Genomic DNA, 19,502 nt, shown 5'->3' with positions numbered 1-19,502 from the left:
AAGCTCGCAGACGCAGAAGCACTGGAACCCGCGGGCAGCCAGGAGCCGCCAGGATGGGGCTTTGGGCAGGGACGCGGAGGCAGGGTCTGCAGCATGGAGGGGCCACCCTGCGTCTACTTGCCCAGATCAGAAATGCTTCCACCTCCTCCATCGGGGGAGACATAACAGCTGGCCCTTGTCCGAAGGCCAGCAGCTGATCCTCCTGGCTTCTCATCCCTCCCCGCATCCTCCTGGGGCTCCTGCACACACAGTGGCTGGCAGTGAACTGATGGGGTCCCCAGGTGGGAGAAGGGGCATTGGGCTCAAGGCTGGGTACTCACTGGGGACCTAAGCACCCAGGAAATGGATGGGTCAGCAGAGGAGGTGGCTGAGAGAAGGCACTGAAGGCCGTGGGCGGCAGCATGTCTGGCTGGAGAGGGGAGGTGGGGGCACAGATGGGGGCTGCTCCACTGGCCAGACGGAGAGCCACCAAGAGCCACCAGTCCCGAGGAAGGGAGGGGCTCTGGGTGCGTGAGTTTGAGGTGTATGTAGCCCTGTGGAACCCCAGAATTCCAAATGCCAGGGCGGAAGGGACCCCAGGGCTTGGCTCAGTGATGCCAGCCTGGACAGCCAGGGCCAGGTGGCACCTTAACGGCACAGCCATGTTCTTTTGGTCCTAGGCCCATCTTTCCTGAGCACTTCCCATGAGGGAAATGCAGGTCCAGCGTTTAAATCCAGGGCCCTGGAAAAGCAGATGAAATACCTGGGGTCTAGCCCAGCCTGGGAGGCAAGCTTGGAGGAGGTGCCAAGACTGCAGTCCAGGACCTGAACCGAGAGTCCAAACAGGCCCAGGGCTGCCGCCCTCCACAGGGCCCACTTCAGCCCGGGCAGCTCCCAGCTATGAGCAGGAGACTGGTGGCTGGGAGTGCACATACGGGGCTCTGGGGTGCTGGAAATGGGGCATCCATAGTGTGAATAGAAGCCCAGAAGCCAGGGAAAGAGCCTGACCTCTGACCTGCCCAGCCCCTGGTGGCAGGTGCCCAGGGACAGCTGCCCTTTTTCAAGGGGCTCAGCAGCCCCGCGTGGTGGGCACCTTTGACACAGCCCTCCTGCTTCCGTTGGAGGGTGAGCCTGGGCAGACGAGCAAGCTCAGGCTTGGGTCGAAGGACAGCTGTGCCCCTGGCTGCCTGCCTCCCCGGTGTGGAGCAGCTGCACGTCACCCTCCAGAGTACCCTGGGGCAGGCAGCAGGGCAGTGGAAGGGAGCCCTTCACGCTCACCTGTTCACCAGCCAGTCGTCACAGTGCACGCGCACACACACACGGACGTGAGAACAGAGGCTGCCCCTGGTGGGGGTGGGCCGGGGTACTGGTCACTCCTGTGGTTCCCTGGTGCCCAGGCCTCACACTCATCCCTCTGCCTGCAGCACAACAGACGTGCATACGGTGGCCTCCCTGCTGAAGCTCTACCTGCGGGAGCTCCCCGAGCCTGTGGTCCCCTTCGCCAGGTATGAGGACTTCCTTAGCTGCGCCCAGCTGCTCACCAAGGACGAGGGGGAGGTTAGTGGCTCACGGGGACCCATCCTGGGGGGGTGGGCCTGCTAGTTGGTGGCGGGTATGTGGAGACAGGACTTTCTGTGACTCTTCATGGCACACAGATCCTGCCGCCTGCTCTGTGTGTCAGGGGGGTGGTGCCCTGGAGCAGCCTGCTCTGTGGGGGACAGGCCTAGACCTCCTAATCTGGGGAGGGCCAGAACATCCCACTGTGTGTGGAGGGCACGCTGGGGCGAGGTGCCTGGAGCAGCCCCTCCCTGTGTGCGGCCCTCTGTCTCCCGGAGGGGCAGGTACTTCCTAAAGCAGGCCGTGTCCCAGCCGTGCCCCTGAGCACAGGGAGCTCAGGCTGGGCCACCACCCAGTAGGCACTGCTGCTCCATCACCTGCTCCCACAACCAACTCAGGCTGCCCAGGCCGGCCGTGGGGTTCAGAAACAACCAGACCTTTCATCTGTTTGTATCCCGCCACCTCCCAAAAGAATTCGAGACTGCTCCCAGGACAGCCCCCCCCCCCCGCCCTGCACTGCCCGCCTGCAGCCCTGGTGGGCTCCGGCTGGGGAAGGACTGTTGGCCCTCCCTCTGGCCGTGTGGGAGATGAGGAGTCTTTATCTGGCAAATATCTGTACCTTGATCGGTGAGCTGGCCCTGACATTCCTCTGTGGCCCTGCAGAGGCACATCCCTCACAATGGCTTCTCAAAAGTAAATCTGCTTCCCCCCAGAGGTCACAAGCCAGGGAGGTGGAAGTGGTGGTGCCCTCTGGTCACCTGGGGCCAGGCCCATGGGCTGTGGATGGAGGTCTGGACTCGGATTCTCACCCCCTACTCCCTCTAGTAAGAGAAGGACTGGGGCCTCCTTGCTGGTCTTTGAAATGCTGTTTTTCTCTCTCAATCCCAAGGGAACTCTGGAGTTGGCTAAACAAGTGAGCAGCCTTCCCCTGGTCAATTACAACCTGCTCAGATATATCTGCAAGTAAGTGACTAGGAGCGGGGCTTCCCTCCCCCGTGCTCTGGCTCCCTGCCCTTCAGGGGGGTCGGGGGGCCTGGGTCATGCTTCCACTCACATGTCTGTCAAGGCAATGGGGAATATAGAAGAACACAGTCACTGCACTCATAGAGCTCACAGTCCTGAGCACATCATTCCTGAAGGAAAAGGATACAGCCTTTGTTCCTTCTGCCTCCTCTGTGTGCCTCTCACCATCCCCTCCCCATGGTCTGCCCCCTGACCACGACCTAGGCTTAGGGTGCCAGGCGAGGACATGCAGGGTGGCCTTCACCCAGCCCCGGGTCTGGGGGGATCTGGGCCTCCCTGGGCATCTGGCCCCACTGCAGGTGGGAGAATTATGTGTCCTTCCATGACAGGCCCTTGTCCCAGTGGCCTTTGTTTCTGACGGCCCTCTCAGATCTTAGAGGAAGCTCTGCCTTCTTCCAAGCCTGGCAGGGCAGCTGGCTGTGCTTAGCAGCTGTGGAAATGTGGGTGCAGCTGAGCATGGGGGCCAGGCAGCTCCCAGTAGATCTGGCATCAGGATTTGCTTCTCTGCCAACTGTCTCTTCCTTACATTGCAGGTTTCTGGATGAAGTTCAGTCCCACTCAGATGTCAACAAGATGAGTGTCCAGAACCTGGCAACCGTTTTTGGACCTAATATACTTCGGCCGCAGATAGAAGACCCAGTGACCATCATGGAAGGTAATGGTGGGGGTGTGCATGGTGCTCTGGGCTCACCTTCATCCTGGGCAAGTCCTCAGCATCCTCAACGCCAGGCCGGCAGGAAGGGCGGCTCCATCCCTGGGGATTAGGCAGCAGCCTCTCTGGACCTCCTCACCACCTCCTCCAGCGCCTCCTCCCCCGTGGGGTCAGCTCTAAGAGGAAAAGGAGCTTTGCCCTGTGGATGGGGTCATAAGGTGCAGTTAGAATGGTGAGAGAGGCTGGGGAGCGGGTATGGAAAAGGTCAGCGCACTTGCCCTTGAACACACACAGATGTTTTTGCTTTACTAAAGTAATTTTCGATTAAGTAATTGTCACAGGCTTCTTCTGGATGTCAGAGCTTTTGCAAACCCTAGGAATATTCCATTCTATAATGAAGACTAATAATGATTAAAAAAAATAGCAGCAACAGCAGCTGCTTTTAACACGCCCCGGCCTCTGCTAAGTACTTTACTTCTACCACCGTCTTTTAATCTTCACAAGCAGCCCGCGCTGTGGTTACTGCCCCCAGTTTACGGATGAGGAGACAGGCCAGGAGAGGCAAGGTGACTCTGTCAGCCCGACTTTTCAAAGGGCACAGGTGCAGGCTGGCACGGAAATGAGAGCCCTGCTTGGAGACCCCATGGAAGACTGTGCTGGCGGGGTTAGTGTGAGAGCCTAGCCGCTCACAGGCAGGAAACCCGCAGCCAGTCCTGGCTGAGCGCAGATGCCGGCGGAGACTCACACAGGACCCACCCGACGCCAGCTGGAGCCCGCTGCCCCCGGCGCCAGGCAGGCTGAGGGCAGAGGGGCCATTCCTGTCGAGCGTGACCTAGGGGAGGGGCAGGGTGGGCTGTGGAGCTGTCCCTCGCCGCCCCCAGCCGAGGGTGTGACCACTGGGGTTGATGCTCTCGCTTGGCACACCCTTGGCCTGACGGGCAGGTCTCTCCAGAGCTCCCGCCTGCCAGGGTGTGCAAACGTCTGAGGGCAGATGCTCACCCCACTGACTTGCTGAGCTTCTGCCTCACCTACTTTTCTGGACTAAAGATTGTTTACTTAGTTTTCCCCACGATTCTCAGTTACTTCTAGTGGGAGGGTCCACCCAAGTACTTCACCCTCCTCATCACGCAGAAGCCTCCCCAGTCTCTGGTATTTGGTTGAGGACAAGAGGAGGGAACGAGGCAGCAGGATCAATACCATGGTCCCGCTGCACCGCCTCCCTTTGTCACTGACCCCTCCCCCCACCCCACAGCCTCAGGAACCGAGTCCCCACAGATGCCACAGGCTGCATCTCAGGGGCTGTGGCCTGGAGAAGAGGGATTGTGTGCATGTGTGGGGGGCTGTTCACGTTGTGGGGCAGCCGTGTACATCTGTCTGTGTGCACGGGGTTGTGTATGTGTGCCTACACGCACCTGGTAAGACATCTCTACTCTGTGTCCCAGAGCCCTGTGCCTCCCAGAGTATGGACGGTCAGGCACGGCCACTGTGGGCAGCATATGGGGCAGCCGAGAGGGCCCTGCCATCCAGGTCCTGGCTTCCAGTCCCAGCCTGCCCTTGGCTCAGCCCGCAGCCTGAACAGGCGTTGTGCCTGCTCGTCCCCCCGCCAGCCGGGTGGAGTGGGTGCGAAGGGACAGTGCTGCTCTGTGCTCCAGGGCCCACATTGGAGGAGGGGGGTTCTTGGGTATGGTCCTTATGTCCCTGCCTGGATTTGGAGGGGGTGGTGGCCGTCCTTTCCTTTGGGGCGGCACGTGGCAAGCTCTCGTTGAGTCCTCACTTGAGGAGTAGCCGGGTTTGGGGCTACTATCAGGGCTGGGCACCCTGGGTTCGAGCTGCAGCTTCCCCGGACTGGTCTGGAGAGCCTGAACTGGAGGTATTCACAGCCAGGCTCTTCTTGTTCCTTCTTCCTGGCAGGCACTTCTCTGGTCCAGCACCTGATGACCGTCCTGATCCGCAGACACAGCCAGCTCTTCACTTCGAGGACCACGGAAGCGCCAGCCTCCCCACGTGGGAGCCCACCATGCACCGTGGGATGGGGCTCCGAGGAGGTCACCAGGGACAGCCAGGCAGAGCCCGGCAGCCCCAGTGCCCCTGGCCTGCCCTCGCACAGGGCCTCTTCTCTGGATGGGGCTGCCGTGGCAGCATTCTCTAGAACCTCTCCCACAGGCCTGGGTAGCCGAAGCAGCCCTGCTGCCACCCCTGGGAAGAAGGTGCAGACTCTGCCCAACTGGAGGTCTTCCTTCCGGCAGTCAGGGTCCCGGTCGGGGAGCCCGAAGGTGGGCACCTCATCCCTGGAGGTGCCCATCATCTCCTCCGGAGGGAACTGGCTCATGAATGGGCTGTCCTCCCTGCGAGGCCACCGCCGGGCCTCATCGGGAGACCGGTTCAAGGACTCAGGCTCCGAGCAGAGACTCTCCACCTATGACAACGTGCCCCTGCCCAGCCCCTTTCCCAGCACGCCCAGCGTGGCCAGCATGCCATGGTCTGGGGCCTCCTCCTGCGAGGCCTCAGCCAGGGGCTCGGTCAGCAGCTGCACAGCGTGCAGGGCCAGTGACTCTTCTGCCTGCAGCTCTCTCCACACTGAGGGGGCCCTCGAGCCCTCCCCTGTCCCCAGCAGTAGCGAGGAGTGCAGATCCCCAGACCTGGACCACGGCCTGGACAGGGTGGGCGCCTGCATCAGCAGCAGTGAGCCCAGTGACCCAGGCAGCCCCACCCAGGACCTCACCCACCGTACTGAGGCTCTCCAGGGCCTGGTCACGGAGCTCCGGGCAGAGCTGTGCCGGCAGAGGACTGAGTATGAGACAAGTGTGAAAAGGTAAAGGGCTGCAGCTGCTGGGTGAGTGTGAGGTGGGCGCTCCCTGGGCCGGGCAGGGCCCTTGCAGCCAGCCAGCTCACTGGGCACCGGTCCGGGCAGTCAGCCTCTGGCTCTGAAAGAAAGTCTCCTGGAGGCAGGGCTCAGAGAAGCCAGCGCCCAGGAGCCACCTTTCTGGGACAATGCCCACAGGACAGGGCTGGGAGTGGAGGGGTGGGGATCCTATGTCTGGGAAAGCTCAGGAGCTGAGGGGCTGGCATGCTGTCAGAGGCCTTTGATGGAGAGGCTCAGAGTGGTGGTCCCTCTGGGGCCCTCAGTCAGGGAGGAGGCAGGCCCCCAAGGTATGTCCTGTAGCCCAGGAACTGGGACTGGGGCAGGGCACACGTGCACTGCAGGCCCCAGGCCAGCCTGGTTGACTGCCCATGGTTGGACCTGATGTAGAGTGAGGACTTCTTCTGGATCGAAATCCGATTTTCTCTGAGGAGGGAGCTGGCCTTGCCGAGCCAAGCCCTCCCTTCCGCTGGGTGACAGAGGACACCTCGTGCCACCTTTTTTTTTAATATATACATTTATTTATTTATTTTTGTCTGTGTTGGGTCTTCGATGCTGCCCACGGGCTTTCTCTAGTTGCCGCGAGCAGGGGCTACTCTTCGTTGCGGTGCACGGGCTTCTCATTGTGGTGGCTTCTTTTGTTGCGGAGCACGGGCTCTAGGTGCACAGGCTTCAGTAGTTGTGGCTTCGCCGGCTCTAGGGTGCAGGCCCAGTAGTTGTGGCACATGGGATTAGTTGCTCCGCGCCATGTGGGATCTTCCCCAACCAGGGCTCGAACCCGTGTCCCCTCCATTAGCAGGCGGATTCTTAATCACTGTGCCACCAGGGAAGTCCTTCGTGCCACCCTTTAAGGCTTGCAGGCTTGTTCGCTGATGGGCCCTGGTTCCAGCCTCCCTGTGCAGAGGGCATTTTCCAGCTCTGAGGCCGAGTTCCCCAATTAAAATCACCAGCAAAGCCTACACTGGACAGTGAGCGGTGCTTCCATCAGCATCTCAGACCCCTTAGCTCCTTTTGCCCAAGGCCTTGCATCAGCCTACGCATCAGACCTATGAACCCATGTCCCACCCACTAGCAGGGGGCTTCATTGGGTTCTGAGTGCTTCCTCTTTCCATCAGACAGTGGAAGTGGAAGGGATTCATGCTTCTATTTCTGAGCCTGGGATTCCCACAGGGAGCTGGAATGGTAGCATTTGACCCTCTTGTTCTGCTGGCAGCTGTCTCCTGGGCACCTGGGGAGTGTCAGGTGTGTGCAGTCTCTGTGTTCACGGCAGGAAGATGGCAGGAAAGGCGCCGTGAGGGCAGCAGCCCCTCCATGGGGGAAGTCACAGCAGGCAATGTCAGAGCCAGGACTTGAAGGACTGATAGGACTGAGCTGAGCAAGGAGAAAGGACACAGTGTGAGTAAAACTCCAGAGTTTGAAATTGTGGAGAAAACCCACAATGTAAGCACTGGGTTGGAATTTACCAGGCAGAGGTAATAGCAGGAGCTCCCTGCAGATTCACCGGAAGGTGATTACTGCTGAAGATGAGCTCAGAGTGTACAGGAAGTGTTACTCGGCAGACACTGTCTGAGGGCAGCCTCAGAGGGGGTCAGAATCAACATCTCACTTTCTCGGCTGTTTGTGGAGCTGACTTGAGCTTCTAGATCTTTCACCTTGGAGGCTGGGGTTCTCAGGGGAAATGCAGCCTGGCAGGCTATGGGTTCGAGTCCCTGCCCCACTGTGTACTGGCAGAGTGTGGGCAAGCTCTGAAAGCGTGGCGGAGTCGGGGTGGGGCAGGCGGCAAGTTGTTTTGGCAGGAGTGATGCTTTGACTTTATTGCCAGTGAGATGTGAAGCTGCTGGAAGACCTGGAGGACTTTGGTCACTTTGATGAGGTGCACTGACTGCTGTGCTCAGGAGCGCTCGACGAGGCAGACAAAGACCAGTCAGGAGGCCATGGCCATCCAGGTCAGACCTGTGGCTGGCACGGACCTACGGGGCAGCAGACAACGTGGGAGAAGCAGCCAGATTCTGAATATGTTTGGGTTTTTCCAGGTGATCAGGTGTGGTGGTGAGAAAAAGAACTGACTTGAGACACACCATTTTTGTTTTGGCCGAGTATCTGGAAGAAGGTGGTCACTGAGCCGGGGAGACTGGGGCTATAGGAGCGTGACTTGGGGAAGGAGGGCAGGAGCTCAGCTGTGGGTCTGTTAGGCTGGAGATACTTACTAAGTTTCTGAGTGGACTTGAGGGAGATAAAGATTGAGGGTTGTCAGCACACTGAGTGCTTTAAGTGCTTCAAGTCTGAGGCTGGACAAGGTCCCTCAAGGAGTGGCGTGGAGGCTGTGCTCAGGAGCACCAAGGGGCAGGGAGGACCTGGCAAAGGAGGGCCCTGGACGGGAGGAGAAGCAGTGAAGGGGGCTCATGGGGGGCCTGCTGCCCCTGCCTTGGGGAGGGTCTTCTGACATTATGCCCTGTGCTCCCCAGATGGGAGGCTGGAGTGACACAGGAAGGCTTTCTCCCTTCTCCATGCTTTTTTTTTTTAATTGAAGTATAGTTAGTTTACAATATTGTGCTAATCTCTTCTGTACAGCAAAGTGATTCAGTTATACATATATTCTTTTTCATATTATTTTCCATTATGGTTTATCCCAGGATATTGAATATAGTTCCCTGTGCTATACAATAGAACCTCGTTGTCTACCCATCCTATATATATAATAGTTTGCATCTGCTAATCCTGAACTCTGAATCCACCCCTCCCCCTTGGCAACCACAAGTCCATTCTCTATGTCTATGAGTCTGTTTCATAGATAAGTTCATTTGTGTCATATTTTAGATTCCACATATAAGTGATATCATATGGTATTTTTCTTTCTCTGATTTGCTTCACTTAGTATGATAATCTCTAGGTCCATCCATATTGCTGCAAATAGCATGATTTCATTCTTTTTTATGGCTGAGTAATATTCCATTGTATATATGTACCACATCTTCTTTATTCATTCATCCGTCGATGGACATTTAGGTTGTTTCCATGTCTTAGCTATTGTAAATAGTGCTGCTATGAACATAGGAATGCATGTATATTTTTGAATTAGAGTTTTGTCTGGGTATATGCCCAGGAGTGGGATTGATGGATCATATGACAACTCTATTTTTAGTTTTTTGAGGAACCTCCATACTGTTCTCCATAGTGGCTGCACCAACTTAACATTCCCACCAACAGTGTTAGAGGGTTCCCTTTTCTCCACACCCTCTTCAACATGTTATTTTTAGACTTTTTAGTGATGGCCATTCTGACCAGTGTGAGGTGCTACCTCATTGTAGTTTTGATTTGCATTTCTAAGAATTAGTGATGATGAGTATCTTTTCATGTGCCTGTTGGCCATCTGTATGTCGTCTTTGGAGAAATGTCTATTTAGGTCTTCTGCCCATTTTTCAACTGGGTTGTTTGCTTTTTTGTTACTGAATTGTATGAGCTGTTTTGGAAATTAAGCCCTTGTCGGTCACATCATTTGCAAGTATTTTCTCCCATTCCATAGGTTGTCTTTCTGTTTTGTTTGTGGTTCCCTTTGCTGTGCAAAAGCTTATAAGTTTGATTAGGTTGCATTTGTTTATTTTTGCTTTTATTTCTGTTGCCTGGGAGACTGACCTAAGAAAACATTGTCATGACTTATGTCAGAGAACGTTTTGCCTTTGTTCTTTTCTAGGAGTTTTATTTATGGTGTCACGTCTTAGGTTTTTAATCCATTTTGAGTTTATTTTTGTGTATAGTGTGAGAGTGTGTTCTAACTTCACTGATTTGCATGAGGCTGTCCAACTTTCCCAACACCACTTGCTAAAGAAACTGTCTTTTCCCCATCGTATATTCTTGCCTCCTCTGTCGAGGGTTATTTGACCATAGGTGTGTGGGTTTACTTCCGGGCTCTTTATTCTGTTCCATTGATTCATATGTCTGTTTTTGTGCCAATACCATGCTATTTTGATTACTCTAGCTTTGTAATATTGCCTTAAGTCTGGGAGTGCTATGCCTTCTGCTTTATTTTTTTTTCCTCAGGATTGCTTTGGCAATTCTGGGCCTTTCACAGTTCCATATAAATTTTAGGATTATTTGTTCTAGTTCTGTGAAAAATGTCATGGGTAATTTGACAGGGATTGCATCAAATCTGTAGATTGCTTTGGGTAGTATGACAATTTTAACAATATTCTTCCAATCCAAGAGCATGGGATATCCTTCCATTTCTTTGAATCACCTTCAATTTCCTTTATTATTAATGTTTTGTAGTTCTCAGCATATAAGTCTTTCACCGCCTTGGTGAGATTTATTCGTAAGGTTGTTTGTTTTGTTTTTTTGGATGCAATTTTAAAGGGGATTGTTTGTTTCATTGTTAGTATAAAGAAATGCAACCAATTTCTATATGTTAATCTTGTATCCTGCTACCTTGCTGAATTCGTTTATCAGTTCTAGTAGTTTTTGCGTGGAGTCTTTAGGGTTTTCTTTTTTTTTTTTTTCTTTTTGCGGTACGTGGGCCTCTCACTGTTGTGGCCTCTCCCGTTGCGGAGCACAGGCTCTGGACGCGCAGGCTCAGCGGCCATGGCTCACGGGCCCAGCTGCTCTGCGGCATGTGGGATTTTCCCGGACTGGGGCACGAACCCGTGTCCCCTGCATCGGCAGGCGGACTCTCAACCACTGCGCCACCAGGGAAGCCCTAGGGTTTTCTATATATAGTATCATGTCATCTGCAAATAATAACTTTACCTCCTCTCTACCAATGTGAATACCTTTTATTTCTTTTCCTTGTCTGATTGCTGTGTCTAGGACTTGCAGTACTATATCGAAGTAGTGAAAGTGGGCATCCTTCTCTTCTTCCAGACTTCAGCCCTTCTCCATGCTCTGTGTTCAGTGGTTGAGGGTGAAGGCCCAGGCCTCATCCTGGATGGGGCAGGGAATGGATATTTGCTTCAGGTACACCACGTGCCAGGTGGTATGCTGTGCACACGTGGTCTCCTTGGTCCATCGTAGCTACAGTGCATAGGTGGAAGGCCGTCCCCTGCATTTTCAGGGTGAGACACCAGGGCTCGGTGAAGTTTGAGTCCTGCCCACAGTCATGTGTCTTGTAGTCAGGTCAGTTCCTAGGAGCCAGGCGCAGCAAGTCCCTCATGTCTCACAGGAGTGGGTCGTCTGGTTGAAAAGACAGATGTGTTAACCTCTACAGAGGCCTGAGGTGTAGCTCTGTGGTAGCAAAAAGGAGCAGTAATGTGGGTTATATGCTGGGGAGGATCAAGAGAAGCTTCCCAGAGGCTGAGACATTTGGGCTCGGGTGTGAAGGCCGAGAGGGAACGGAAGATGAAGTGACAACCTGAATGGGGTTTCCTGTGAGTTGCTGTCTCTGCCTGAAGCTCAAGGGGTCTTGTAGAAGAGCAAACGTGAGGACAGTTTCCTGCTTCCCTCTGGGTGCAGGGCTCAGTCCTGTTCTCTGCCAGATGGCAGTCCATCCCTCAGCAGGACAGCTGGCTGGGAGGGGAGGGTAAGTGGTCTTCGTATTTGAGTGAGGACTCAGGGAGGCCCCTGGCCTCTAGTGCCAAAGGCTGAGCGGGGAGGGTCTCGGGGATGAAGCCCAACTGGCTTGGGGAAAAGCCCCAGGGTCTGGTGAGGAGATGCAGTCCGTGTGGCCTCACCCAGCACCGGGTCTGAGCCCGCACACATCCTTCCCCTGGTCCCAGGCCTTACCAGCTCCTTCGCCCCATCAAGTGTCTGCTGACAATGGAGTTTTCTTTGGCAAACCCAGCAGGCCCAAGTCTAAAATGATGTCTTTCTTCTTGAATTTTAAGACTCGAAGAAGGTAGTGCCGACCTGAGGAAACGAATGTTACAGCTAGAAGAACAACTTGACCAGGAAAAGAAAAAGTACACAATGCTGGAAATAAAGCTGAGGAACTCAGAGCGGGCACGGGAGGACGCAGAGAAGAGGAACCAGCTGCTGCAGAAGGAAATGGAGGAGTTTTTTTCAACCCTGGGAAGCCTGACTGCTGGGGCAAAAGGTGCCAGAGCACCAAAGTAAAGGAGTGGGGAGAGTTCTGTGCTGCTGCTCAGCTTGCCTCGGGAGGAACCAGAGCCTCTGCAGCTTGGCCCTGGGCCTCAGTGGTGCCAGGAGGTCTGGTGCCAGCTGGAGAGAGCAGTCCTGACACGCCCTGTCGGGAGCCCGAGCCCTGCTCTGGAGCTGGATGCTGCTCTGACTGAGTAGGGTATGGCAGGCGTCAGGGGGGACAGTCCCGTGGCTGCCAAAACAGGTGGCACCTGGGATCTGAGTAGCTCACCAGGACCTTTTTGCATTCTTTATTAAATCTGCCCTGAAAGCATGATGCCTGGATGCCTGACTCCTTCATGGGCATGCAAAGTGAGGGTACCAACTGACCTCTCCTGTTTCTCGCAGGGTTGGGAGTCCTCAAGGTGTTCCATGGGTGGAATGGCATGGGGCCTTCAGAAGTGGGGTGCAAAGGTCCCAGAGGAGCTGTTGCCATGGTCATTGAAGCTGGACTTAGCCACATGTCTGTGCTCTCAGCTCCATCTTCCGTGCTCTGGGCAGGATGGCTTACCTCACTGCTTGCTCCCTCTCTGGGCCACCTGGGCCTCTGCAGCTTGTGTCTGTCCTGGAATTCCTCTCAGGCCTTCCCCTGTAACCTGCTTTCCTTCCCTTGACTCTAGCTCTGCTCCAAAGCCAGAGCCTGTGAGTCAGAGCTCAGCAAGGGTGCTGCACTCCCTGCTTCTGCACCCCGGGAGTGTGCAGGGTGACAAGGTGTGCCTCTAAAGGAAAGGTGAGCCAAGGTGATAGGTAGTGCCTGTTCTCTGTCCTCCAGGTACAGACGCCTCAGACTGTGCCCATCTCCCTTGCAAATTCCCCTCGAGCTGGTGCTAACCCCTCTCCCTTCCCTGCCTGCTTACCTTCGTCCTCCAGTTCATCCTCAGACTTCAAGGCTCCACGGGGGTAAATCCTTCAAGAAAACCTTTCCGTGGCTGCCGCCACACACAGCCCAGGCCTGGGCCAGAGCTCCACAGGATGGGCCTTCAGGGGCACCAAAGAAGCCACCTCTAAGCAGAGAGGACTGGCCTCTGGGGCACAGGCAGTGCTAGCACCAGCATCACTTGCTCCTGCTCATGGTGTCCTTACCTATCACTCCTCACTACCCCCAGCCGTAAACTGCAGTGGTTTTGAGCGGAGTGGGGTCAACAGAGTGCCCCAATTTCCGACTACCGTCTCTGGAGAAGTCATTCAGGCCCAACCACCCATCTACCTCGAGTCAGGTATAAAACTATCATGTGATAGCAATCCTCTAAATGCCAGGGTCTCAGTGCTCCCAGAAGTGCTGGCTCTGCACTCTAAGGTGCAAGCCTACAGGCCCAGCCAACTAGTAACTCTAACAGTGGTGAGGCAGGCCAATGACTGGTCTGCTGCTGGGTCACTTTTGGCCTCACCAGCCAAGAGGACAAGTGGCTGCCGAGGGCCTTCAGCAGCATCAGCAGCCCGAGTTCTCTCGCGGAGCTCTGAGGGGTGGGACGAGTGGAGAGCACTACCTGCATCTGCTCCCAGGACCAGTGCCATCACAGCACTGGATGCTGGGTGACTAGCTTTCCCAGAAGGTGAAATATTGCCTTCCTCTGTTCAAGGAGAAAGAAAATAGTACGAAGTGACTGATTCCTCACAACAACTCAGTAACAAAGGAATTAGCTGCATGCTCCCCATTCAGAGGAGAAACTAAGGCTAGGAGGAGATTGGTGGGAACACCAGTGTATTTTATCGTCCTGAGTTCCCTCACCACAGCCCTGAAATTCTGCCGACTTTGACCTAGAGAGAAAATGCTGCCAGGCTATCAAAAGAGCAGAAAAGACCAAAGGGGTTTCACATGATGAAAGGGAGGCTGTCTTCTCTTAGCCATTAATAGTGGCAAAGCTCAGCTTCTGGCCAAGTCCTTGCCCCAAACCAGCTCATGAGCCGCATCTGCCACCTGCTGGCAAAACTAAGACCTGCAAATGTGATTTTTCTCTGAAAATTAGTTGGCAATGAACGTCTGCTGACGTTCTGCCCTCCAATTTCCATTTAACAGCACCCTCCATTCTATCTGTAAAACGTACTGACTTCTGCCTGTAAAGCACGCTGAGCACTGAGACTGGGGGGCTCTGGCCCAGTACCCTGTACTCATCTGCTTCATTCTCCCCAGTTGAGTTGCATTTACAGAACCTGTCCCCAAACCTGTGGATTCAAGTTGTACCTATTGTAATGACATCATTTAATATTTAGTAAGCCGATGCAACTAGAGATTATCATACTAAGTGAAGTAAGTCAGAAAGAGAAAGACAAATGTATGATATCACATATGGAATCTAAAGTATGACACAAATGAACCTGTCTATGAAACAGAAACAGAATCACAGACATAGAGAACAGAGTGGTGGTTGCTAAGGGGGAGGGGGTTGGGGGAGGGATGGAGTGGGAGTTTGGGATTAGCAGATGCAAACTATTACATACAGAATGGATAAACAACAAGGTCCTACTGTCTAGCACAGGGAACTATATTCAATATCCTATGATAAACCATAATGGGAAAGAATATAAAAAAAGAATGTGTATGTGTGTGTGTGTGTATATATATATACACACAACTGACTTTGCTGTACAGCAGTAATTAAAGTAACATTGTATTTCAATTAAAAAAAATACATTTGAGAATCTGATGAAGCCTATGGACCCTCTGAAGAAAAATAACCACATATACTAAAAATTCAGCTTTCAGAGACCTCTTGAAGCCTGTCACTAAATTCTGTAATCAGAGTTTAGAAATTAAGGGGTTAATAACAATAAATCCTTAAATTTTAAAATAATAAGTAAACCAATGAATTATAAATGTGAAAAGACAAGGAATCAATTTTTTGAAAACCTACATGAATGCTCTCAGTAAAGGCAACTTACTAAAAATTGTCAAATTATGGATGAATCAACCATGCAATAGTGGAAAATTGAAAATCTAGGATTCTGCTCCCAAATTACTTCAAAAGTGTTTTAAAATTTGTGTTTGACTCTAAAGAAAAACTGGAAATTTTAAGTCTCATACTGTAAAAAAGGGAGTTGGCTTATTTTAAAAGACTGGCAAATGTCCCTTTTTTAAGAAGTTAGAATACAGTTTTAGGGATGTGTGTGTATGAAAGAGAGGCAGAGACAGAAAAACAGAGGGAGAGATATTCTTTGTTTTACCTGGCTGGTGGAATAACAGACCAGGCATGAACCGTGTTCACTCCACACAGTAAACAGGCTTCAGAATGGAGTCCACATAACCAGGCTCCGTGATCTGTGGGCAATAAATGGAGTCAGTAACAATATCCCCCTCCTTTTGATGCAGGGCCCCAGCCCCCTGGAGAGTTCTCCCAGTATCCTACATAGTTCCATCACAAAGGGACAGCAAGATGTGGCAGCAGCAGTGGTGGAGTAACTGTCATATCTACTTAGCTGGGAGCTGTCTCACATGAGACACTGTCCCTTTGTGACAGAACTGAGACTGAAGGACAGGAAGGGGCAGTCATGCAACCAGACAGCCGCAGACAGAAGGAGAAGAGCTATAAAAGTTACATGAGTGCCAGCATCCTTGTTGGCATGGTGGGAGATGGACAGGGCTAGAATCAGGCAGGGGCCAGACTGCGTAGGGCCCTGTCTCCCATGGTAGAGTTATTTTTATTTGAAGGGATATAGGAAGGCATTCAAGTGCTTTAAATAAACAGACATGAATTGGCTTGCATTCAACAAGACTCCTTTGGCCCCTGGTGGACAGTGGATGAATTTGGGGGCAGGAGGGAGTAGCAGCAGGGCATTTAGTCAGGGAACTACTGGTGTGGTCCAGGCCAAGTGTAGTAGTGTTGACAGGCCAGAAGCTAGACAGTAATGGACTGAAGACTGAATGAGAGGTGAAGGGAAGACACTGTGCCCAGACCAGTCTTTCCAGAAGTGCCGATGTGAATGGGAGCAGAGAAATAGGGTGGTAAAGTGGAGGGGGCAAGGGAGAGCTTTTAAAGAAGGGGATTACTAGAGCATGCTTGTATGCTGCCAAGAATGATCCAGCAGAGAGGGAGAGACTGGTGAGGAAGAAAAGGCAATAATGAGGAGAGGCAAGTCTGAAAAAAGATAAGGAAAGTGGAGGGGTTGGCTTCGGAGAGAGGAGATAGGAAGATGGAGGACGGGGACACAGTTGAGGTAGGTTTATGGAAATGCATACCGAACTCTTTGAGAAGTCCTGAAAAATGATGAACATGCTTACGTTTAGTTAGCAGCCCCAAATTTATTTGAACACAAAACGCTTTATTCACATATGATTTCTCAGGCAGTAGAGCACAGTGGTTAGAGTGAAAACGGAGGCAGACTACCCAGATTCAAATCCTAGCCCCACTGCATTGTTGGCTGTGTAGCCCTGAGCAAGTTACTCAGCATCTCTGTGCCTCAGTTTGCTCATATAATAGGAGGGGAGAGTAACAGTTCTTACCTCATAAAGTTGTTGTAAAAACTGTGAGCTCATACAGTCAAAGCACTTAAGTGCCTGGCATAGAGTAAGCTCTCCAAGAATATTGCTACTAATTCAATACAGAACTAGTGTTCAGTGCAACAAACTTGGGGCATCACTGCTAGGTATTGAGTCCTTGAAGGGTTTTAGGGAGGGTGGGGGCATGATAACCACTTTGGCAGCATGGTCTGTCCCTCCTCCACTTCCTCCTCCCTTTCTGGGCTCCATCAGCAGTCTCCTGGTACCTTCCCAGTTCCCTTCTTAACACCCTGGAGCATGACCTACCTCATTCTTTGCTGCACGCTGTCTCCCATTTGTCGCTGCTCCCGGTGGAGGATTTGGTATTTAGTTCTCCAAGGCAGCTGGTAACAAATGGACGGGCCATATCAGAATCATCTTGGGAAGCTTGTAGAAAAACCATCCCCCTCATAGTTCTATTTCTATATCAGAATCACCTTCTCCCTCTAAACCCTTCTGAGAAAACAGAGCCATAAAGAGTTTAGGCAACTTGCTGTAGGTGAGGCAACTAGTGTGAAGCCAGGATTCTACTTTAGGTATCTGGTGTCAGAGCACATGCTCACATTACTACACTAATTTCATAGTGCTGTATGCAGTTTCCTTATGCCAGATTTTGAAGGCAGTGAATACTGGATTTCAGAGGATAGAAACGGTATAGAAGATAGTCCTAGTCATTAGCTTACCCAGACCAATATTGATTGAATGCCTACTTCCCAGTCATCGTGATCTAGGAGTAAGACAGGCTTTTCCATCCAAGGGATTCCAAGGCGAAGCATCAGTAGATTAGCACACAGGATGCCCTCACAGAACAAAAGGAAAAGACATACAGCACGTTGTTGTCTTGTATTCTCTGTGGAACAAAATGGGGAGTGCATGAACGAATAAATTAAAGGAAACATGCAATGGGGACATGAAATAAAAAGTCCTTGCAGAGAAAGTTTATCAGAGGAGAAATTATCAAACGTGGGCCTTCAGCAATGAGGATTTCAAATGGGCAAATGGCGGGAGTAATGTGCACAAAGATGTAATAAAGTATATGCCATGGAGGAGGTTCAGCTGGAATGAGCTGAATGGCAGGAATGATATATGAAATAGAATCAAAACAATGTTTAATTCTACTTCTCAGAAAAAACAACAGCAACAACCCTCAATACTGATTTTGAGGCATGTCTCTCAAGTGAGAATTATTCTTACCAACCACATGAAAATTGGGACTACTAGGGATGACGAGGATGACTTGGGGGTCAGCATGTATATAAGTTCTCAGATGGGGGACCACACAAAATTCCTCCCTTTCTCTGCAACATTTCTCCATTATCTTAAACCATTTCTATTCCTTTCCAAGGCTAAAGTCAACAATTATATTTGCTTTACACTAATTATTTTGATAAAAGTACACGAAGTAAATCATTTCAGCAGCCCTGTGACAGACTATCTCCCATCCTGTGACAGATGCAGCAGCACCAGGCTCAGCAAAGCTGAAACTTGTCCAAGATCACCCACTCTCTCCATCTGGAGCTCAGGCTAGTCTGGATCCACAGGATTCAGTAGATCCCACCCTCTCCAGGACCTTGTCTCATCGAGGCACATGTGCTTTTAAATTCTCCCTTTTAACGTGTTCTGACCCCTCAGTCTACCCCTCAAGACATTGTCATGATTCTTTGTATTTCCTGCCAACTTTTGGAAAGTACTGTTTTTACTACTGCTTCACTACTCACTCAATCCTCAGCAATCACAACTATGCCCCCACCTGTCCGGGTAACACTAACAGTCTTACTTATGTTACATCCAACAGGAATCCCCTATCTTTTCCCTCTGTCCACAAAAGGACACTAGTGAAAATGGTGCACAGACCACACAAGGGGATGACGCAGACCTCACGAGGAAAGGGACTACAAGACTGGAGAGGTCTACAGGCAGTTAGGGAGCAATCTTTCCTTTCCTTCCACTCCTGAAATATTAAGTGGCAAGCGGATGCCATACCTGAAGTGTGTTCTGTCATGAACTGTGATGTACAAACTGTAAAATACACTGAATATATTTTCCCTGCACAATCTCTTGTGTGCTGACCAACTGGCCCCAAATGCTAATCTTGGCAACTTCACTTACGTTATGGCAATCTGAGTCCCCAATTTTCCATTCTCAATATGAACAAAGTATCTGGCTTCCCAGTCACCAATCTCCATGCCTTGTCTAACCAGACCTGATCCCACTGTCAGTGACCCTCATAAAACAAAGGTGTGATCATATTAACTCCTCTTTCTCACAAACCAGTAGTTCCTACTGCCTTTAAAATGATGACAATTTCTTCAAAACGTTTCAATTCTGATCTTCAACTTTTCAGTCTTATCTCCCATCACATTCTCTCTTTACATTCACACCCCGCCAGACCATTCCTCACTCCTTGCCTTTCTCTTTACCTGGGAATACCCTTCCTCTCCAAAAATGCCTTAAAAAATATGCCTCCTCTGCGAAACCCTCATTTCCTCTAATCAGTCCTTCCCTGTGTCCCTTCAGCATGGTCTTTGTTCCTCACACAACACTTACTTCAATCAGACTGCCTAGACTCTAAGTGTCATCCATTTTTAGATCACTCCTCACTTCCAGCTTCTAACATAGGGTCTTAGACATATATGCACACATTAATTGATGGAATTAAATGAAATATATTACTAACTACCAAAGCAGGAAAAGAGACAACAGGATGTTGTAAATGAAATATGTTAGAAGTCTAACTTTACAAAGCATATTTGAAGTATCTTTTAGTTTCAAATGAAGTCCAAAGACATATTGGTGTATTAGCTATAAAAGCTAAATAAAAAAATTTCAAACCACGAAACCAGTACAAATCAATTTTCATTCGCATAAAGTCAATGGACCCTTTGAGGAGC

General features: G+C 51.5%; 1 protein-coding gene and 1 long non-coding RNA gene across 8 annotated transcripts in view; one reads left to right on the top strand and one right to left on the bottom strand.

The window, feature by feature from the left end:
* The window catches only part of ARHGAP22 (Rho GTPase activating protein 22), a 194,756-nt gene extending 182,342 nt beyond the window's left edge, over window positions 1–12,414 (top strand). For 5 of the 7 annotated variants that reach the window (XM_027098536.1, XM_027098534.1, XM_027098537.1 and 2 more), the window contains 5 exons: window positions 1,404–1,536; window positions 2,426–2,499; window positions 3,093–3,214; window positions 5,123–6,023; window positions 11,885–12,414. In XM_027098536.1, the coding sequence (XP_026954337.1) occupies window positions 1,404–1,536; window positions 2,426–2,499; window positions 3,093–3,214; window positions 5,123–6,023; window positions 11,885–12,113 (1,459 nt within the window). In that variant the 3' untranslated portion in view covers window positions 12,114–12,414. The remainder of the gene's footprint in view (window positions 1–1,403; window positions 1,537–2,425; window positions 2,500–3,092; window positions 3,215–5,122; window positions 6,024–11,884) is intronic. The other 2 variants (XR_003431127.1, XR_003431126.1) reach the window with 2 other exon arrangements.
* Window positions 10,709–18,980, bottom strand: LOC113615773 (uncharacterized). The gene is made up of 6 exons (XR_003431128.1): window positions 17,295–18,980; window positions 16,879–16,955; window positions 15,300–15,393; window positions 12,468–13,115; window positions 11,784–11,906; window positions 10,709–11,234 (listed from the first exon to the last, which is right to left on the bottom strand). It is a non-coding gene; the product is annotated as an uncharacterized LOC113615773 (long non-coding RNA).
* Window positions 18,981–19,502: the final 522 nt, after the last annotated feature.

Source organism: Aethalodelphis obliquidens, unplaced genomic scaffold, assembly GCF_003676395.1.
Source record: "Aethalodelphis obliquidens isolate GAN/ISIS:26980383/991018 unplaced genomic scaffold, ASM367639v1 scaffold124, whole genome shotgun sequence".
Taxonomy (NCBI): Eukaryota; Metazoa; Chordata; class Mammalia; order Artiodactyla; family Delphinidae; genus Aethalodelphis; species Aethalodelphis obliquidens.
Note: the sequence above shows the minus strand (reverse complement) of the source record. Positions and strands in the feature narration are given on the sequence as shown.